This window comes from Quercus robur, chromosome 5 (assembly GCF_932294415.1).
Source record: "Quercus robur chromosome 5, dhQueRobu3.1, whole genome shotgun sequence".
In the NCBI taxonomy this organism is placed as follows: Eukaryota; Viridiplantae; Streptophyta; class Magnoliopsida; order Fagales; family Fagaceae; genus Quercus; species Quercus robur.
Window position 1 is genome coordinate 30,943,616 of NC_065538.1, and position 22,504 is coordinate 30,966,119.

Below are 22,504 nucleotides of genomic sequence, written 5' to 3' on the forward strand. Positions count from 1 at the left end.
AAATTTTAACTTATCATCAAGTTAAAACACCAATCAATTTTTGATAATTGATACATCAATTGATTTTTGATGTAAGTGAGATTTAAACTTCGATTATAAAAGTTTTTACTAATTAAGTTATTTGGAACACACAAAAAAATTTATTTAAAAGTTTGGAGTTAAATGTGTCCCAATAATAAGATATTTATTTATTTTTTAACCTTCTCTTTCAATATAGAAGGATCGAAACAAAAATGATGAAAACTTGAATACTAAGGGTCTATTTAAATATCGTTTATTTTATTAAAAATTGAAAATTAAAAACACTGTAATAAAATAATTTTAAAACGTAAATAGTAAAAAGATACGGTAGCAAATAATCCGCTGTGAGTTTTCATATGATATGGCTGAAACTGCTATAGTGCTGTGGGAACTAATTTTAAAATGCAAAACGCTGCAAACAGCAAACGCACGCTAAAATTAAAAATAATTCCAAACACGAGGACCAAAAATATTTTATTTTTAACACCTTCAAACAACAAAACACACGTAAGCAATTTTTATCCTTAACCCTCTTATTATAAAACCACTTGAACCTTAGCCCAAAGAGCTTCACTCACTGATTTTCACTCTCTGTGTGACTCTCTTTCTCTCTCTCACAGTGTGTGCGTGTGTACTGTGTTTAGCTTAGGCTTTTCACTTTCCGGCGCGTGGGGACACGCGAGTGGAGCTAGGGTTCCGGCTAAGGATGGCATTGCTCTCGGAGCTGGCGACGGAGATCGTGATCCCAGTCTGCGCTGTGATCGGGATCGCCTTCTCGTTCGTGCAGTTTATACTAGTCTCGCGCGTGAAGGTCACGCCCGAGCGCCACGCGCCGCCTCAGTCCGGAAACAACAACAAGAATGGTTACGGCGAGTACTTGATCGAAGAGGAGGACGGCATCAACGACCAAAACGTCGTCGTTAAGTGCGCTGAGATTCAGAACGCCATTTCCGAAGGTGAGAGAGCTGAGATCTAACGGTTCTTGTAGTTTTTTGACAAAAAATTATGAGCTTTTGGATTTCGTTTGGCAACTAAGAAAATGAAGGAAAGTTAAAAAAAAAGAAAAGAAAAGTCAGATTTTGAGCTTACTAAATAATATTCTTGACTTGTTTTTGTTAAGAAAACGAGCAAAAGAAAGTGAAATTTCGAACTTGAATTTTTTTTAATGGTTTTTCAGCTGAACTGGTAGTTTTTTCTGTTTTCAAAAAAAAAAAAAAAAAAAAAAAAAACTAAGAAAGTTGTGAACTTTACGCTTTGGAAATTCGCAACCAAACAAGGTGTATTATAGGGTTTCACACGTCAACAAAAGTTGACGAAACCTTCGCGTTTTTTGAATTTTTCTACGTATGAGGTAGAGTACCCTTTTATGGACTTTTTCTTTCTTTACGTTAAGCTTTTACTATTGGATCTGCTTTTTTTTAGCTTTTGGGATTGACGTATTTTAATTTGTTATTACTATTAGTAAATGTTTTTAATTATTTTGCCGTGTTTACTTTAGATCTAGAAGATAATGTATATTTTCAAGTTTCGATTTTTATTACTGGGATGGATGTTAATGATTTTTGTCTTTTTCTGTGTAAATACGTTTGGCTTTTTGGGTATTACCATTGTTTACTAAATGTGCACTGCTCGTGTGGTACACGTGAATGCTGTCATTCAATGTATGTGGCTTTATTTACCGTGTTGTAGCATCTTTGGGGATCAAAGATATTATTGTGTATTAATTATAAAAAGAGAAAAAACATTTAAAACAATTTTGTTTTATTCTTTGTTGTTTTCTTCTTCTTTTTTGTTTCGATTTTCGTGTTGTTGTTTGGGAAAGTAAATGTTATTCGTGTTTACCTTGTCGTGTTACTAGGAGTTAATTTTTTTTGTCCTATGTAAATGAAGGATTTTCAGGAGTATTTCTTAATTATTTAAAAAAAAAAAAAAAACTGAGAATATGGCATGTGGAAATGGATCTACGTTCTGACTTCTGAGTATTTTGAACAAGTGATTTTAGTGGTAGTATAAGAATGGTGTCAGTATAAGAAATGGTTCGACTTACCTAGGAAAAAAAAGAAGAAGATATAGTTTTGTGGCTGAAAAGAATATTCCTAATGCGATGCCACAGGGATAAAATGCCCCTTCCTTTTTGCAAAACATCATGGGCATTGCATTCTGTCTAATGCTAATGAAGTTTGTTTGAGAAAGTAGGATTCTCTTGTGTGTATATATATATACACATTTGTCAATAACCCTTGGTAATATAATATGTATATTTTTAATATGAAATTGATAATTATGATAATTATTAATAGATATTCATTATGATTGCATTTGTATAGGGAAGTATATATTTTAACATGATATGCTAAGATTTTAATGGAGATTTTAAATATAGAATAGAAATTTAAATTTAATTAAAAATATATATTAAAATAATTATGTATAAAATTGTGAGACCTCAAAAGCTTACGTGACATATTATTATGAAGTCAACTAAAAGTCTGGCTTGGTTTTATATATATATATATATATATATATATATAGGCTCTTACAACCAGTGCTCATTTCCCCCCCTTTTTTTTGGTCAAGTTAGGGCTATTACAGGGTTAAACGATCTGATCATAATGTATTAATTTTCCAAAAGTCTTGGATGGAATCCCTTACAACCAGTGCTCATTTCCCATTTGTTGATTATTTGTCAAGTTAGGGCTATTACAAATTTACTATGTAAATCTTACAAACTTATGTGTCAACTTTAAACATAAAACAAAAAAGTAATCAAGAAATTTATTTATTATGTTGTTGATGTGGCATTGGGTACAACCTTTTTTTGTTGTTGATGAAAGTCATTGCCATACAATTCTGTAAGCTTTTTGTACTAAAATTGGTAGTAGCTTTAGCATTGATGATAATTTTTTTTTTTTTATTGCACCAGTCTTTTCAATCCCTGAATTTTCATCTTTAGATTTTTCCTCCCACTGTACTGCATAATTCTATGTGACAATGGGTATCTGTTTGCGACTTGATATTGCCAGACTTGCTACTTTGTTGTTAATGGCCAAATAATTATGATCCCTGATTTATTTGGAGCAGTTTATAATCTTTGCTTGCAGTCTCATATGGTTTAGGCAATTCTCTTATAAGCTACTTCTGCATATGTTCAGATTTTAAGCTGCAGTTTATCACCAGATATGGTTGTATCTCTGTTTTATTAAAATTATTGTATGCATTCATGTAACAGGTGCGACATCCTTCCTCTTTACCGAATATCAGTATGTTGGGGTCTTTATGGTTGCTTTTGCAATTTTGATCTTCCTCTTCTTGGGGTCCGTCAAGGGCTTCAGCACAAAAAACCAGCCCTGCACTTATGATGCAGAAAAGTTATGCAAGCCAGCACTTGCAACTGCAATCTTTAGCACTGTCTCTTTTGTGCTTGGTGCTTTCACCTCAGTTTTGTCTGGTTACCTTGGAATGAAAATTGCTACTTATGCCAATGCAAGGACAACACTGGAAGCAAGAAAGGGTGTTGGGAAGGCTTTCATTACTGCATTCAGATCCGGTGCAGTGATGGGTTTTCTACTTGCTGCAAATGGTCTTTTGGTTCTTTACGTTACTATCAATCTCTTTAAGCTGTACTATGGTGATGATTGGGAAGGCCTTTTTGAGGCTATAACTGGTTATGGTCTTGGTGGATCTTCCATGGCACTCTTTGGAAGAGTTGGTGGCGGTATTTATACTAAGGCTGCAGATGTTGGTGCTGACCTTGTAGGAAAGGTTGAAAGAAACATTCCAGAAGATGACCCAAGAAACCCAGCTGTAAGCCATGTCTCTTTTCTAAAATTAACTGTTTTAGCCACTGTTGTTTTGGGTTTGTAATGATTAAGGTATGTTGTCATTCATTCAGGTAATTGCAGACAATGTTGGTGATAATGTTGGGGATATTGCTGGAATGGGATCTGATCTTTTTGGCTCGTATGCTGAATCATCTTGTGCTGCCCTTGTTGTTGCTTCCATCTCCTCCTTTGGTATCAACCATGAATTCACTGCAATGTGCTATCCACTTCTCATCAGTTCTATGGGTATCCTTGTCTGTTTAATCACAACCCTCTTTGCAACTGATTTCTTTGAAATCAAGGCTGTCAAGGAAATTGAACCAGCACTGAAAAAGCAACTAATCATCTCCACTGTTCTCATGACTGTGGGGATTGCGATTGTTAGCTGGGTTGCTCTGCCATCATCCTTCACAATTTACAATTTTGGGGTTCAAAAAGTTGTGAAGAACTGGTAAGATTTACTCGTTTTTCCTTTCAAATGTGTTATGTAGAAAGGTGCTGTTTTAAGTATATTGTTTTCCACACATATAAGTTCTTATTCTACACTAACTGGTAACCATGCATATAATCTTCAGGAACATTCTAGATATGTCTCTCTCTCTCTCTCTCTAATTCGATAGTTGCAATAGGGGAGGGGGGATTTGAACTCTAGATGTCTCCGTTGGAAACATCAAGAGGTGCCAATTGAGCTACAAGGCTCTTGGCTTTAGATATGTTTTCAAACATATTACTCATGCACTTTTAATTTAAAGATCTGATTATCATTTCTAATTTTGATTTATGTTCATTTTTTCGTTGGGGGAGGGTGGTCTTTAGTTGTTAGGTTCCAGGTGTAATACATTCTTGCTTGCACTATGCTTTTGCACATTATTTAAGGTTCACAAAGGAAGGTCTTTTTCTTTACATGGAGTTGTTTAACATTGGGTCAGAGATTTTCCTAACACAAGCTATCTATAACCCATATTCTTCTGTTAGTTGACTTTATATCCTCCGGAGGTGCTTTCCAGTCTATTATATGCTGTATAAAGTAATTAGATTGTAAAATGAACATTGATAATGGATTATGAGCTACAAAAGACCATGTACTTCCTGGTGATGTGCTCAGTGATTTGATCAATTACTGAGTCGACACATTGTTTGAATTCATCCTGCTTTAACCCACTTGAATTTCATTAATTGGCTCCCCTAAGTTTTCAGATATATGAAATAATGAACATGTCATTATTGATATGCAACTACTGACATCAAACATGCTAACAGGGAGCTCTTCTTGTGCGTGGGTGTTGGTCTTTGGGCTGGACTTGTTATTGGGTTTGTTACAGAGTACTATACTAGCAATGCCTACAGGTATTAAAATTATTAACATGACAATGATTCTTTCTTTTTGCTTATTACTTGCATATACTTACCCACAAAGTTCCTTATTGCAGCCCCGTGCAAGATGTTGCCGATTCCTGCAGGACTGGAGCTGCCACTAATGTTATATTTGGCCTTGCTCTAGGATACAAATCGGTCATCATTCCAATCTTTGCCATTGCAGTTAGCATTTTTGTTAGTTTCAGCTTTGCTGCAATGTATGGAATTGCAGTGGCTGCTCTTGGGATGCTGAGCACCATTGCTACTGGGTTGGCTATCGATGCTTATGGACCCATCAGTGACAATGCTGGAGGTATTGCTGAGATGGCGGGCATGAGCCACCGAATCCGTGAAAGAACTGATGCCCTAGATGCTGCTGGTAACACCACTGCTGCCATTGGCAAGGTACTGTGATACCCGCCTGTTCTTGAGTTTTGTTATCGTTTTGATTTTGCAAATGATGATTTGTTAGTATAGAGTTTTGCAGATTCATTTTTTATGGAACTAGTCTTATATGGTCTGGGAAGATGCCTCAGTGTGACTTCCAACATGACTATAGAAACATAATTTAAGCTGCTTGCTGCCTCCCACAAACCTTGAACCCCCTGTTTGTTTCTCGTAACCAACTGTGCCAGCTTGTCTGTGCCGGTTTCCTTTTACCTTGATTAGTTATTTTTTTTCACCCAACAACAAAAAAAAAAAAGATCAGTTTTTTTTTTTTTTTAAAACTACAAATTACATGTCTTCTACGAAGTTTTATTCCTTATGGATTTCACTGAGCTTCAATTCTCATATGTTTGTAGGGATTTGCAATTGGATCTGCTGCACTTGTGTCTTTGGCTCTATTTGGTGCTTTTGTGAGCCGTGCTGCTATTTCAACCGTTGATGTATTGACCCCCAAGGTTTTCATTGGACTGATTGTGGGTGCCATGCTTCCTTACTGGTTCTCTGCCATGACCATGAAGAGTGTGGGAAGTGCAGCCTTGAAAATGGTTGAGGAGGTACGTAGGCAATTCAACACTATTCCAGGTCTCATGGAGGGTCTTGCCAAGCCCGACTATGCTACCTGTGTGAAGATCTCCACTGATGCATCCATCAAAGAGATGATTCCTCCTGGTGCCCTTGTCATGCTTACACCTCTTATTGTTGGAATCTTCTTTGGCGTGGAGACCCTATCTGGTGTTCTGGCTGGTTCCCTTGTTTCTGGTGTGCAGGTAATGTTAAATTATTGAAACATTGCAGTAACTGTGCTTCTCAAATTATATACTATAGTAGTAACTAATATAAATTTGTAATTTAGTGGAAGAAATGTTATGAATGCCCAATAGGTCTTCACGTTGCATATGATTAGTGTAACTGTTTGCTGACTTTACTTTGCATTTTGGCTTTGGGTTTGTGCTTTTACAGATAGCAATATCTGCATCTAATACCGGTGGAGCTTGGGATAATGCTAAGAAGTATATTGAGGTAAAAATCAAGTAGCTAATTTGTTCTCTCTACATCAAGTTCCTGGTCATCATTATTTGACCAATTCAGGGTACTGATGAGTTTTTTTTTTTTTCTGGGATTGAATTGTCAGGCTGGTGCTTCAGAGCATGCAAGGAGCCTTGGCCCGAAGGGGTCTGATCCACACAAGGCAGCTGTGATTGGTGACACCATTGGAGACCCACTCAAGGACACCTCCGGCCCATCACTCAACATCCTTATTAAGCTCATGGCAGTTGAGTCGCTCGTGTTTGCTCCTTTCTTCGCCACACATGGTGGCCTTCTTTTCAAGATCTTCTGAGGATTGACAAAAAAGAACACTGCGGGCAAGAAGCTTATTTCAATTTTATCTTAATTTTGTCCGCCAGAAGAGGTTTATTAACTTGCTCTTTTCTTGTATCATTATCCTTCTCCGCCCTTAGGTAGTGTTTGATTCAATCATGAACTTTGAGAATTAATTTTGCGAAATGATTTTTCCAAATATGAGGATAACATTTGAAAATTGCGCTTGACACAGGCCGCAAATTTCATATTGACTACATATTTGCATTATGCAGTAAGCTTACTACAAAAATCTTGTGGAAAATGATTTTATTGAAGGGTTCGTACTTCATAGAAATTGAAAACGCATTCAACTCGTGCCTTTTCAAGTTTCCTTCCTAAGACTTGAGTGCATCAGGCCTTCAAGGAAGTTCACTGGGAAAATGCTTTCAACTTGGATGCACTTCACATGATCAGACATGGAGTGACGATCTATTGAGTTTCTGCAATCATTTAGTTTGAAACCTTTTTTCCCGAAAAAAGCAGGGTTTAACAAAGATTTTAGACCATGATGTCTATCCCGGCATTCATTTTAGGCTGTATTTTTAGCACCTCTGCTGTGGGGTTTTAGTAAAAAAACCTATCTTTTTAAATTCATCAATGTCCTTCAGAAGTTTGTTTAAAAAACTAGGGAAACTCCATTTGCCCACCCTTAAAATGGATAATCACATGGAATCTAAGGAAACATTACAAAAGTTGGCCGTTAGAACTTCAGAATTTTACCCATATAAATGAGGGAAATGAGATAGATCATGAATGCGGTAATGTAACTCCTGGTAGAGAGGAAAGAAAATGTGAGAAAGATGAAACAAATAGAGGGAAGAGGAGATTATTAATTTTCTTGAATCGTGTTTGGTAGGAGGGATAAAAGAAAAGCAAAGCACAGAGTATTAAATTCCTATTATATTTTTGTATTAAATTGATAAGATGATCAAATCAACTATATTAGACATGATCTCCTATTTTCGAAAGATTAGAAATTGTGGATTTTTGTTTTTTGTCCTTCCACTTGTCTACTTTACCATACAAGAGAGAATATTAATCTATCTTGTATTTTCTCTCTACCATTTTCTATCAATCTTACTTTCCACCCTAACAAACACACTCTTTTTAAGTCCCACAACCCACTGGCCAAGTTCATAGCAGCTCCCCTTTTGATACATGGAAATAATACTCCCTTCCTTTGGTGCCTAGGATTCAATTCCTCAGTTACCTGTAACCTGATATCTGCACAAAACAAATACTGAAAAATATATTGTTGTAACCATAATTGTACGAAGAAACAACATGACGTTGTTCCACACTAGTTTACAATTATCCAGATCAAAGTTCTAAGTATTAACATTAAGCATATCTCCAACGTGCAGCCAAGCCATAAGTAGGAATAAGGAGTCTACAAATTGTTTACATAAAGGACAGAGATTACCACTAAAGTAACATAGGTGAAATGCCTTATCTGTTCATAAAGCACGCAAGACTAAGTACAATTCTAGACTTTTGCCACATGAAGAGCTCTCATTCCTCGCTGGTAATATTCCCAGTGTGAATCAGCATAGCCTTTCACCTTCTTGAATAACTTTGGCCTTTCCTGGTTGACCAATCCTTCTTCAGGTCCAATCTCTTTTTTCGGTTCAGGCGTATAGAACATAGCCACAGAAATCCTCTCCCTCTCAGAGTTGGTCAGTACCCTATGTACAGGGCTCTTGTACATTCCATTAGTAATTATCTGCCATTATAGTAAACAACCAATTATAAAATGCTACCATGTATTACACTTCTACATAAAATGCTACCATGTGTATTTTCAACTGTTCAAACTTCTTATTATGCAAATTGCAGTGATATAGAAGTAGATTTTCTTTCATTAATAGGCCTTCCTATGCAATTTATAACCATTTTTCTAGTATGGTATTTTTGTCCCTTTTTGGAAATGTATGACTCTGTCTTCTTTGGAAAGGTCCATGATGATACTGCCACTGCTTAAGTTATTTTATTGATAGTTAAATGTGAATCGCTAGAGATGTTTAGATAGCTTCCACAGTCTTCACATGTCACTGCTCAATAGATGCTGCAAACTTCTGCCTAAGCAAAATCCAGCTCTAGCAATAATAGTTTTCACATAGAAGATCTCTATGAGAATTTCGTTTTGTTGTAGCGTATGCAAATTCATGAGTATGCCTTTTAGATTACGCAATAATTTAGCTGCACATATACCGTACCTCCATTTGATCACCCATGAGGACAAGGAGAGCATGAGAGATTGTCGGAACGGTAAACCACTTCCCGTCTTTGTGGACTTGAAGGCCTTCTACATCATCTTGCAAAATGATGGTGTATCCTGATCCATCTGCATGGGGCTTTAGGCCTAAAATAAGATCAGGCCTTTCACAACGTGAGTAGTAGTTGAAACGTGCTTGCAGAAGTCCTCTTTCACCAAACTGATTCAGGAAGCAATTTTCTTCTAAACTCAATGATTTTGCCATGGCTTTGGAAACAATCTCTGTGAATGTCTTCATCTTGACTGTGTATTCTTCTAGAACATCTCTGCACAATTGCAAGTACCTCAAGCATATTTATATCGTCAATTTTTTCTCGGTGTAATTACAAAACCCATTTAAGAGGGGACTGGGGTGGGGGGTTGGGGATGCTAATCTGCATGCTCTTTATCTGTTCAGCATCCCTTAATTTTGTTTGTTTGCTATATCTACTGGCACTTTTGATGATTAAGATGATATATTTACATTGCTTTGAAGCTTTGTGCGTACGCACATGGTTGGTAAATATTTAATTCCTATGATGCCAAGCAGTCTAGTGTTATGCAGAAATTAATGACTTTAAGAGGTGCATTTCAGCTACTAATTAAAAAAATCTATGACGCAAGTTTTCTACAAGTTTTTGAGTATTTTTGTCTATTTGACTAATTAGTTAATCATTTCCAATGATTTATAAACAACTATTATACCAAAACAATTGATGTGTGTGCTTTCAGGATTTGATTTCTCTTACTACATTTTAGGTTTATTCAACCATATCTTGGTCTCTTTTGAAATAAGAAGGGCAAGTTGGAAGAACCTGAAGGCTGCTGGGCTTTCTGGCCAAAATTTGCTCTTCCTTGTATCTTCTGGGTACACATCAACAAACAAGCGATCGGACCAGTCAAGAGACTGACCTTCTTCTGGGACAGGATCAGCTCCATACCCTTCAAAGTCTTTAACTCCTTTAGCATTCTTATTCTTCTCTTCCATTGGCTGCTGGAAGAAATCCCTTGTTACTAGACGTATCTCGTCTAGAAACGAAGTTGAAATGCCATGTCCTATTGCCTACAAAACCAGAAGAAAACCTGTATGTAATACTGAGAGCTTAAAATATATGGCCTGGAACACAAATATTTCAAACCGAACATAAAACAGAAACCACGTTTCAGATTATGTTTATATGTTGTATTTTACAATACATTCAGATGTATGATCTTCTAAGTGACACTTTTCCTGTTGCAGGGTATTCCTTAGCATCTATAGCATCCCCATCAAACAAGAGCTTTTGATAACTAGCTATCACACATTCAATTGCAAAAAATGTAGATCATTATAGTTTCTATTAGGATTAATTTGTCAGAGGAACCACAAAATGGTTGTTGATAACTAGTTCTAGGGGATTCTTATGCACTCTTAAATTCTAAATCTCACGGGGCCATAAGAGTTCCTAATACTTGTACTCTTTATAATACTAGTAATCTAGATTAAGAAGAAGTGGTCACTAGAACGTCTAAATACATACACACACAAAGCTGAGTTTAGACCTGAAAGCAGCCCCACGAACACAGTGCTGATTTAAGTTTCTGTAGTTCTTCTTGTTGTTCAAAGATTGTTGCCGAAGATGAGAGGAGACTGAGGTCGATGACAGGGATTGAACATAAGGCAGAAGAAACATCTTCAGTATCATCGTCTCTGCAAATATAGAGTGGTGGTGGCTCTTCACCTTTGAGAACCATTTCCTGGACACGCCTTGATAGCAATACATCCGCGGTTGGAATGGAAACTCCGGCCATTTTGTCAGCTCCTCAATAGGATTCAGGCTGGAAGGATCTCTCTGAGAACTTGATAATGTTATACAGTGATTTATGGTGGATAGTGGTTAGTGAATGATTGGAGCACATGTGAACTCTTTGCTGCTTATGGCCAATTTAAACCAACCACTTGTTTTCTAGTTACAAGCTTACAATGTTTTAAGTGCAATTTTAGACTTGTCAATGGGCAAACTGACGTGGCTTAGGAAGATGTTGGGATTTGGTTTGCCTATTTTTCAGCCAATTGTTGTTGGTTATGTGTCTCATATACAAATCGCATCAGAATGCAGCTAATTGCAACTCAAATGCAGACAAGGAGTAAACATGTTTTAGCAAATTGAATATCTATATGGACTGTGTGTATTGTGCTGTTCTATTAACCAGAGATATATAATCTGCTGAACTGAGTTGTAGGTTGATCAAGCTCAGCTTTGTGGATTTTAATTGACTTTAAGCTTGAATTGAATCGCCTCGCCTGAGCCTGGTGTAAACCTATAACTAATAAGCTAGACAAGCCTCACTATCAGACCACTTCTAATTAAAAAAAAAAAAATTTACAATAACGTCCTACTTATGTGAGATGGAAATCGAATTCAATTATCAAGATTCTTTTGCTCATGTTCTTTGGAAACGTGACTGAAGTTGTTCAATTGACAACAACTACAACAATCAAGTCTTTGTTCTAAAATTTGGGACCGATTAGTGGTGGAGTTAGGATTTTAGTTCAGGGACAAGATCAAGATAAAATATTGAAAGCAAAATTAGTTAATTTTTTTTTAATCAATATAAGAATAATCAATTACACAAAATATTTTATTAATATAAAAAGATAAAATGTAAATATAAGTTATAATTATTTTTGTGCTTGTTTCAATTATTTTTGCAAGCCTATTTTTAGAGTTAGTATGATAAATCAAGTTGATTATAGCTACATATCTCAAACAAGTAAAAATAAATAAATAAATAAAAATAATCAATAAATAGTCATTAATATATGTAGCTAAAAGATTAATCTAAATATAAGATATTCCAAACAATTATGAACACTTTTTCTTTTATTTTGGGAGAGTCAAAACTGAGTATTATTATTAAGTTGTTGGAAAATCAAAAATAACAACATAACTGATGTCTGTTGGAACATGCTCTATCTAAACTAGTAAAGGAAAAGAAATAATTGGTCTCTTGGTAAGTATGGGCTGCACAATTATCCTGCCGCCTAGTATGAGAGAAAGAAAAAGTTCTAAGTGAAGCTACAGTAGACATTGTGTCTTTGATAGTCTCACCAATGGATGAGTGAGCTCCATCCGCTGCCCTCAAAGCCCTCCATACCACCTCGGAATCACCTTCAAATTCAGAAACAGATAAGCCCAATTCCACGACAATATGATTATATACTTAAACATTTTAAAATATTCTATATATATCTTGATTTTTCAAAAACATTGTATGAATTTTTTATTTTGAATTAACGGAAAAAAATATCAATATTTTTTTTAATCTTAAATTTCATTTATAATTATTAAAGAGCTAATTGATTGTGAATGACCTTAAAAAGTATATAAATGATTTATATATAATTTGGCAAATTGGTTGGGAGATATTTTTATAATACATCATGTTAAGATTTTTTTTTCCAGGACTACATTATGAGGGTGTGGGAGCATAAATTCACATCATATATAATATCTTTGTTCTTATAGTTTCTACTAAACAACATCCCAGTGTGTATCTCTAGCTAGTGGATCCATTCTTAATAATTAATAAGTGAATGAATTTTAGTATGTTCTTTATTCATAGTGTCATATATTATTTTGTTGGCAGTGAATCACAAATCCAAAAAAAGAGAGAGGGTTACGGACTTACGGGTGTAACATACCCACCAATAGTTTGGCAGCCAAGTTAGTTCTGAGCTCAAACTATGGTAGCAAATTATTTACCCATCCCTAATTATTGTGATGAAAGATATTTTAAGCAGGCAAGTGTGTAAATGATGAGTGATGATAATTTAGTAACTCATTATTTGAAATTGACAAAGGTGATTTCGCATATCTGACTCAGCAATCCATTAGAGAACAACAACATCATTTGGATCCTTTTGCTTGGTTTATGGGGATAATGGTTTCCTTGATTTAAGATTCTTTTTTGTGATCATTGGTTTCGACTTTAATGTCATTTTTGGAGAAAGACATCTTGTATGTATTACTCATGAGTCATAAATCATATATCATAAAATGTCTGCAAGTGGCTTTAGACAACGAAAAGTAAATGACTTTTAACCGAAAAAAATAAAATGAAAAAGAAAAGAGAAGAAATTAAATGACTTCATTGCCCATGAAATGGAGGCCTACCTGTGAAGTGAGAAGTCCCTGTCACCTTCAAGAGGTTGACGTGCAAAATGCATTATGGCCCAATTGGAGAGGGGGGATTTGAACTCTAGATGTCTCTGTTGGAAACATCAAAAGGTGCTAGTTGAACTACAAGGCTCTTAGCTCTAGATACGTTTTCAAACATATTACTCATGCACTTTTAATTTAAAGATCTGACTATAATTTCTAATTTTGATTTATGTTCATTTTTTCGTTGGGGGAGGGTGGTCTTTAGTTGTTAGGTTCCAGGTGTAATACATTCTTGGTTGCACTATACTTTTGCACATTATTTAAGGTTCACAAAGGAAGGTCTTTTTCTTTACATGGAGTTGTTTAACATTGGGTCAGAGATTTTCCTAACACAAGCTATCTATAACCCATATTCTACTGTTAGTTGACTTTATATCCTCCGGAGGTGCTTTCCAGTCTATTATATGCTGTATAAGTAATTAGATTGTAAAATGAACATCGATAATGGATTATGAGCTACAAAAGACCATGTACTTCCTGGTGATGTGCTCAGTGATTTGATTAATTACCGAGTTGACACATTGTTTGAATTCATCCTGCTTTAATCCACTTGAATTTCATTATTTGGCTACCCTAAGTTTTCAGATATATGAAATAATGAACATCTCATTATTGATATGCAACTGCTGACATCCAACATGCTAACAGGGAGCTCTTCTTGTGCGTGGGTGTTGGTCTTTGGGCTGGACTTGTTATTGGGTTTGTTACAGAGTACTATACTAGCAATGCCTACAGGTATTAAAATTATTAACATGACAATGATTCTTTCTTTTTGCTTATTACTTGCATATACTTACCCACAAAGTTCCTTATTGCAGCCCCGTGCAAGATGTTGCCGATTCCTGCAGGACTGGAGCTGCCACTAATGTTATATTTGGCCTTGCTCTAGGATACAAATCTGTCATCATTCCAATCTTTGCCATTGCAGTTAGCATTTTTGTTAGTTTCAGCTGTGATTGGTGACACCATTGGTGACCCACTCAAGGACACCTCCGGCCCATCACTCAACATCCTTATTAAGCTCATGGCAGTTGAGTCGCTCGTGTTTGCTCCTTTCTTCGCCACACATGGTGGCCTTCTTGTATTTTCTCTCTACCATTTTCTATCAATCTTACTTTCCACCCTACCAAACACACTCTTGTAAGTCCCACAGCCCACTGGCCAAGTTCATAGTAGCTCCCCTTTTGATACATGGAAATAATACTCCCTTCGTTTGGTGCCTAGGATTCAATTCCTTAGTTACCTGTAACCTGATATCTGCACAAAACAAATACTGAAAAATATATTGTTGTAACCATAATTGTACAAAGAAACAACATGACGTTGTTCCACACTAGTTTACAATTATCCAGATCAAAGTTCAAAGTATTAACATTAAGCATATCTCCAACGTGCAGCCAAGCCATAAGTAGGAATAAGGAGTATACAAATTGTTTATATAAAGAACAGAGATTACCACTGAAGTAACATAGGTGAAATGCCTTATCTGTTCATAAAGCACGCAAGACTAAGATAGTACAATTCTAGACTTTTGCCACATGAAGAGCTCTCATTCCTCGCCGGTAATATTCCCAGTGTGTATTAGCATAGCCTTTCACCTTCTTGAATAACTTTGGCCTTTCCTGGTTGACCAATCCTTCTTCAGGTCCAATCTCTTTTTTCGGTTCAGGGTGATAGAACATAGCCACAGAAATCCTCTCCCTCTCAGTGTTGGTCAGTACCCTATGTACAGGGCTCTTGTACATTCCATTAGTCATTATCTGCCATTATAGTAAACAACCAATTATGAAATGCTACCATGTATTACACTTCTACATAAAATGCTACCATGTATATTTTCAACTGTTCAAACTTCTTATTATGCAAATTGCAGTGATATAGAGGTAAATTTTCTTTCATTAAAGGAAAGATCCATGATGATACTGACACTGCTTGAGTTATTTTATTGATAGTTAAATGTGAATCGCTAGAGATTGTTTCAGTACTCAATAGATGCTGCAAACTTCTGCCTAAGCAAAATCCAGCTCTAGCAATAATAGTTTTCACATAGAAGATCTCTATGAGAATTTCGTTTTGTTGTAGCGCATGCAAATTCATGAGTATGCCTTTTAGATTACACAATAATTTAGCTGCACATATACCGTACCTCCATTTGATCACCCATGAGAACAAGGAGAGCATGAGAGATTGTGGGAACGGTAAACCACTTCCCATCTTTGTGGACTTGAAGGCCTTCTACATCATCTTGCAAAATGATGGTGTATCCTGAATTATCTGCATGGGGCTTTAGGCCTAAAACAAGATCAGGCCTTTCACAACATGAGTAGTAGTTGAAACGTGTTTTCAGAAGTCCTCTTTCACCAAACTGATTCAGGAAGCAATTTTCTTCTAAACTCAATGATTTTGCCATGGCTTTGGAAACAATCTCTGTGAATGTCTTCATCTTGACTGTGTATTCTTCTAGAACATCTCTGCACAATTGCAAGTACCTCAAGCATATTTATATTGTCAATTTTTTCTCAGTGTAATTACAAAACCAATTTAAGAGGGGACAGGGGTGGGGGGTGGGTTTGGGGGAGGGGGGGGGGGGGGGGGTGGTGTTGGGGGGTTATGAGAGTGAAACAACATAGAGCACTGATGCTAAAGTGCATGCTCTTTATCTGTTCAGAATCCCTTCATTTTGTTTGTTTGCTATGTCTACTGGCACTTTTGCTGATTAAGATGATATATTTACATTGCTTTGATGCTTTGTGCGTACACGCATGGTTGGTAAATATTTAATTCCTATGATGCCAAGCAGTCTAGTGTTAATGCAGAAATTAATGACCTTAAGAGGTTGCATTTTAGTTACTAATTAAAAAAATCTATGATGCAAGTTTTCTACAAGTTTTTGAGTATTTTTGTCTATTTGACTAATTAGTTAATCATTTTCAATGATTTATAAACAACTATTATACCAAAACAATTTGATGTGTGTGCTTTCAGGATTTAATTTCTCTTACTACATTTTAGGTATATTCAACCATATCTTGGTCTCTTTGCAATAAGAAGGGCAAGGTTGAAGCACCTGAAGGCTGCTGGGCTTTCTGGCCAAAATTTGCTCTTCCTTGTATCTTCTGGGTACACATTAACAAACAAGCGATCAGACCAGTCAAGAGACTGACCTTCTTCTGGGACAGGATCAGCTCCATACCCTTCAAAGTCTTTAACTCCTTTAGCAACCTTATTCTTCTCTTCCATTGGCTGCTGGAAGAAATCCCTTGTTACTTGACGTATCTCGTCTAGAAATGAAGTTGAAATGCCATGTCCTATTGCCTACAAAACCAGAAGAAAACCTGTATGTTATACTGAGAGCTTAAAATATATGGCCTGGAACACAAATATTTCAAACCGAACATAAAACAGAAACCAGGTTTCAGATTATATTTATATGTTGTATTTTACAATAGATTCAGATGTATGATCTTCTAAGTGACACCTTTCCTGTTGCAGGGTATTCCTTAGCATCTATAGCATCCCCATCAAACAAGAGCTTATGATAACCAGCTATCACACATTCAATTGTAAAAAATGTAGATCATTATAGTTTCTATTACGATTAATTTGTGAGAGGAACTACAAAATGGTTCTTGATAACTAGTTCTATGGGATTCTCATGCACTCTTAAATTCTAAATCTCATGAGGCCATAAGAGTTCCTAATACTAGTACTCTTTATTATACTGGTAATCTAGATTAAGAAAAAGTGGTCACTAAAACGTCTAATAAATACTTTCCTTTTATATTTATACTACATACGTACACACACAAAGCTGAGTTTAGACCTGAAAGCAGCCCCATGAACACAGTGCTGATTTAAGTTTCTGTAGTTCTTCTTCTTGTTCAAAGATTGTTGCCGAAGATGAGAGGAGACTGAGGTCGATGACAGGGATTGAAGCTAAGGCAGAAGAAACATCTTCAGTATCACCGTCTCTGCAAATATAGAGTGGTGGTGGCTCTTCACCTTTGAGAACCATTTCCTGGACACGCCTTGATAGCAATACATCTGCCGATGGAATGGAAACTCCGGCCATTTTGTCAGCTCCTCAATAGGATTCAGGCTGGAAGGATCTCGCTGAGAACTTGATAATGTTATATAGTGATTTCTGGTGGATAGTGATTAGTGAATGATTGGAGCATATGTGAACTCTTTGCTGCTTATGGCCAATTTAAACCAACCACTTGTTTTCTAGTTACAAGCTTACAATGTTTTAAGTGCAATTTTAGACTTGTCAATGGGCAAACTGACGTGGCCTAGGAAGATGTTGGGATTTGGTTTGCTTATTTTTCAGCCAATTGTTGTTGGTTATGTGTCTCATACACAAATCGCATCAGAATGCAGCTAATTGCAACTCAAATGCAGACAAGAAGTGCAAATTGAATATCTATATGGACTGTGTGTATTGTACTGTTCTATTAACCAGAGATATATAATCTGCTGAACTGATTTGTAGGTTGATCAAGCTCGGCTTTGTGGATTTTAATTGACTTTAAGTTTGAATTGAATCGCCTCGCCTGAGCCTAGTGTAAACCTATGACTAATAAGCTAGACAAGCCTCACTATCAGACCACTTTTAATAAAAATAAATAAATAAATAAATAACAATTTTACAATAATGTCCTACTTATGTGAGATGGAAATCAAATACAATTATCAAGATTCTTTTGCTCATGTTCTTTGGAAACGTGACTGAAGTTGTTCAATTGACAACAATCAAGTCTTTGTTCTCAAATTTTGGGACCGGTTAGTGGTGGAACTAGAATTTTGGTTCAGGGACACAATCAAGATAAAATATTGAAAACAAAATTAGTTCATTTTTTTTTTATCAATACAAGAATAATCAATTAAACAAAATATTTTATTAATATAAAAAGATATCATGTAAATATAAGTTATAATTATTTTTTGTGTCTTGTTTCAATTATTTTTCAAGCCTATTTTTGAGTTAGCATGATCATTGTTACGCTTAAACTACTTCATAAATCAAGTTAATTATAAGTATATATTTCAAACAAGTATAAATAAATAAATAAAAATAATCAATCAATAGTCATTAATATATGTATCTAAAAGATTAATCTAAATATAAGATATTCCAAACAATTATTTGAATACTTAAATGTAAAACTCAAAAATAAATTAGCTAAGAAGTATTAACAATATGATTATATACTTAAACGTTTTAAAATATTCTATATATATATCTTGATTTTTCAAAAGCATTGTATGGATTTTTTATTTTGAATTAACTGAAAAAATATCAATTTTTTTTTTTAATCTTAAATTTCATTTATAATTATTAAAGAACTAATTGATTGTGAATGACCTTAAAAATTATATAAATGATTTATATATAATTTGGCAAATTGGTTGGGAGATATTTTTATAATACATCATGATCATGTTAAGATTTTTTTTTTCCATGACTACATTATGAGGGTGTGGGAGCATAAATTCACTTCATATATAATATCTTTGTTATAGTTTCTACTCAACATCCCGGTATGTATCTCTAGCTAGTAGATCCATTCGCTAGATCCATTCATAATAAAGGGACTGAATTTTAGTTTGCTGAGAGGGCGTTTGGATTCAAAAGAATTCTGCATCCACGTTTTCCAGTGTTGCGTTTTCCTTTGTTTTTTTTTTTTTTTACCGCATTTGTTGACTTTGGGAGACAAAATGTACTGTTATGAACAGTGTATGTACTGTTTATGCACTGTATATATATATATACTGTTCACGTATTAAAAAATATTAAAAATGGGTCCCACGGTACTATTTACACATTTAAAAATTATTTTGCTACAGTATTTTCGATTTTCAGTTTTAGCAACAATAAATTCAATTCAAACGGACCTGAATCACAAATCCAAAAAAAGAGAGAGGGTTACGGGTGTAATATCCCCACCAATAGTTTGGCAGCCAAAGTAAGTGTTGAGCCCAAAGGTCAGCAAATTATTTACCCATCCCCAATTATTGGGATGGAAGATATTTTGAGCAGGCAAAGTGTGTAAATGATGAGTGATGATAATTTGGTAACTCATTATTTGAAATTGACAATGCCATATTGACAAAGATGATTTTGCATATCTTTTTTTTTTTTGAGAAACCAGACCCAAAGTCTAGGCATTTATTAGAAAACTGGAAACCAAATACAAAAACTAATGAACATCTAGAACAGCCAAGGGGGCAATGTCAGGAGGTAATTCTTCCATCCAAGCCTGAAACACATCACCAAACTTGGCTTTCTTAGCAAGAGCATCTGCTACCCTGTTGCAAGGTCTTTTAACATGCTTAAAAACGACTGAAGAAAAACTGGAAACATAAACTAAAATGTCCTCAATAAGGTTGCCGTATGGGGCTTCACTTGCACCACCTCTGTTTATAGCCTGGATCACAGTCAGCGAATCTCCTTCAAAGGTGACGTCCTGGATGCCAACTTCAAGAGCAAAAGTTACCGCCCTTCTACACGCCATTGCTTCAACTTCCAGCACTGTGGTAGGGAGAAAAATGCGCTCAGCCATGGCGGCAATCACCTCACCATTGCTGTCGCGAATGATAACGCCTACACCTGCCGAGTTGGAGCTGTTGAATACTGCCCAATCGAAATTTGCCTTGAAAGAATTGGTGTTCGGGGGAGTCCATGAATGTGTGGAAGTTGCCGTGGAGTTGCTTGGAGCTTGGATGTCTTGTGTGTCGAGGTAGTCTTGCAAAAATTTTGCAGCTTGAGGGCCAACCTGGTTCAAGGGAGGATATGGAAGACCGATCCTCAGTTTGTTTCGTCGCTGCCAAAGACTCCATGCCATACATATGAAAAGTTCAGCTCTGTTGTCCTCTGTTACCTGCAAAAATCTAGAGAGTAAGTCAGTAAAATCACTTGGTGGGGAGGAGATGGCTTGGCTGAACCAACCATGCTCCCTCCACACCAGTTCCACCTCAGAGCAGTGCATGACCATATGCAAAGGATCTTTAGCCACTATTTTGCAAACCGGACACAGGTTCTCATCTACAACATGCCGCATAATGAGAGTGTCCATTGTGGGTAAAGCTCTGTTGCAAGCTCTCCATGCAAATACCTTCACCTTATTTGGAACTTGTAGCTTCCAAAGTCCTCTCCAAAATTGCTTCTGGGGGTTTGGGTTAGAGCTACTAGCATTGTTGACTAAAGCTAAATTGGCCAACATCTTATAGGCACTACGGGTTGTAAAGACACCCGTTGGCGTATGGGACCATATAAGACGATCCGGAGGGAGTCTAGCACTGAGGGGAATGCTAAGGATCAGCTTTGCATCTAATGGCGTGAACAGCTGTTGAACTTGGTCCACCTTCCAAGTGGCTGACTCAGGATCAATGAGATTGCAAACTTTGGCATCAGGTGGAAGAGTAGGAGGGGGAAGCATCACTGTTTTGCAAACTTGATTAGGCAGCCACTTGTCTTCCCTTATACAAACAGATTGGCCATTCCCAATCCGCCAAACCATGCCTTTTCTCACCACATCGCTAGCACTAAGGATGCTCTTCCAAGTATATGACCCCACAGTGTCTTCATTAGCTTCTAAAATTGAACAATTGGGGAAAAATCTCGCCTTGAAACTTTATAGCAAAGGGACTCCGGATTGTGCATCATATGCCACACTTGCTTTGCTAACAAAGCATCATTGAATTTTTCTATCTCTTTAAAACCCATTCCTCCACTTTCTTTTGCTTTACACAAACGCTCTCAATTAACCCAATGGATTTTTCTTCCCTCATTTCCATACCCCCACCAGAACTTTCGAATCATGGACTCCAATTCATGGATCAACCCCTTAGGGAGCTTAAAACAGCTCATAGCATAGGTTGGAATGGCTTGTATCACAGACTTGATTAGCACCTCTTTACTAGCTTGAGACATGAGTTTTTCTTTCAACCCTTGGAGCTTTTTCCACACACGCTCCTTGATATAAGAAAAACTTTGTTTTTTCCCTCTACCCACAAGAGCTGGAAGGCCCAAGTATTTTTCAAAATTTCTTATGGAAGGCACACCAAGGAGTTGTTGGATACTATCTTGCACTTCGGAGGAAGTATTGGTGCTAAAGAAGAGATTAGTTTTATCCTTGTTAATCTTCTGCCCACTGCCTCTTTCATAGGTTGCCAAAATATCTAAGATGACTTGGCATTTAGTTTGCTTTGCCCGACAGAAGAGAACACTATCATCTGCAAAGAAAAGGTGAGAGACACGTGGCCCATTACGACAAATAGAAACCCCCCTTATTGCACCATCAGATTTAGCTTTATGGGGGAGCCCTTGAAGGCCAATAGCACACAAGAGGAACATGTAAGGAGACAAGGGGTCGCCCTGGCGGAGCCCCCGGGTGGGGTTTATGTGCCCCACAGGTTCCCCATTGAAAAGCACAGCAGAGGACATTGATTTTATGCATGACATAATAATAGCCACAAAGTTAACCGAGAACCCCAAATGAATCATCATTTTTTCTAAAAGACTCCATTCAACCCTATCATAGGCCTTGCTCATGTCAAGTTTAAGGGCCATGTAACCTGTTTTTCCTTGTGTTTTCCTTTTTAAATAATGTAAAGTTTCAAACGCAACCAGCACATTATCAGTAATTAATCTATCTGAAAGGAAAGCACTTTGAGATTCAGACACAACATGAGGTAAAATAGATTTCAGCCGATTCACCAACACCTTAGCAATAATTTTGTAAAAAACATTGCACAGGCTAATAGGCCTAAACTTAGAAACTTTTTTGTGGTTCTTAACTTTTGGAATCAAAGAGATGAAAGTGGAGTTTATAGAGGCAGGGATAATACCTTCATTTAGAATAGCAAGGGCTGCCTTTGTGACATCCTCTCCGACAATGTGCCAAAAGGTCTTGTAGAAAACCGGAGACATGCCATCGAGGCCAGGGGCTGATAATGGTGCCATTTGTTGCATGGCTGAATGGACTTCCTCAGCTGTAAAGTTACAAGTGAGAGCCAAATTCATCTCCTCCGTGACC

General features: G+C 36.5%; 2 protein-coding genes across 9 annotated transcripts; one reads left to right on the forward strand and one right to left on the reverse strand.

The window, feature by feature from the left end:
* The first annotated feature begins 578 nt into the window (after positions 1-578).
* Positions 579-7,224, forward strand: LOC126725783 (pyrophosphate-energized vacuolar membrane proton pump). The gene is made up of 8 exons (XM_050430706.1): positions 579-977; positions 3,251-3,825; positions 3,914-4,293; positions 5,103-5,189; positions 5,273-5,603; positions 6,002-6,412; positions 6,606-6,665; positions 6,778-7,224. Exons 1-8 carry the CDS (start codon positions 728-730, stop codon positions 6,982-6,984), a joined length of 2,301 nt encoding a protein of 766 aa, XP_050286663.1. The 5' UTR covers positions 579-727; the 3' UTR covers positions 6,985-7,224.
* A 668-nt stretch (positions 7,225-7,892) lies between these two features.
* Positions 7,893-17,723, reverse strand: LOC126725784 (protein SRG1-like). Of its 8 annotated transcripts, none has more exons than XR_007655596.1 (5): positions 17,290-17,722; positions 16,534-16,781; positions 15,613-15,955; positions 14,923-15,226; positions 7,893-8,231 (listed from the first exon to the last, which is right to left on the reverse strand). XR_007655596.1 is itself a non-coding variant. In XM_050430707.1 (5 exons), the coding sequence occupies exons 1-4, from the start codon at positions 17,536-17,538 to the stop codon at positions 14,990-14,992; spliced, it is 1,077 nt and encodes a 358-aa protein (XP_050286664.1). In that variant the 5' UTR covers positions 17,539-17,723; the 3' UTR covers positions 8,233-8,485; positions 14,983-14,989. The 8 variants fall into 8 exon arrangements, 4 of the variants coding, with proteins under 4 accessions (XP_050286664.1, XP_050286666.1, XP_050286665.1 ...); XR_007655594.1 differs by lacking the exon at positions 7,893-8,231 and adding an exon at positions 8,233-8,446 and having other exon boundaries at positions 14,939-15,226; positions 17,290-17,721; XM_050430707.1 differs by lacking the exon at positions 7,893-8,231 and adding an exon at positions 8,233-8,485 and having other exon boundaries at positions 14,983-15,226; positions 17,290-17,723.
* Between the last annotated feature and the right edge of the window lie 4,781 nt (positions 17,724-22,504).

Coding starts and splice junctions, on each gene's coding strand:
- LOC126725783 (XM_050430706.1), top strand. CDS start 728: ATGGCATTGCTCTCGGAGCTGGCGACGGAGATCGTGATCCCAGTCTGC. Junction 978..3,250: donor TCAGAACGCCATTTCCGAAG/GTGAGAGAGCTG, acceptor TTCATGTAACAG/GTGCGACATCCTTCCTCTTT. Junction 3,826..3,913: donor ATGACCCAAGAAACCCAGCT/GTAAGCCATGTC, acceptor TCATTCATTCAG/GTAATTGCAGACAATGTTGG.
- LOC126725784 (XM_050430707.1), bottom strand. CDS start 17,538: ATGGCCGGAGTTTCCATTCCATCGGCAGATGTATTGCTATCAAGGCGT. Junction 15,956..16,533: donor GAAAGCCCAGCAGCCTTCAG/GTGCTTCAACCT, acceptor AATATGCTTGAG/GTACTTGCAATTGTGCAGAG. Junction 15,227..15,612: donor TCATGGGTGATCAAATGGAG/GTACGGTATATG, acceptor CTATAATGGCAG/ATAATGACTAATGGAATGTA.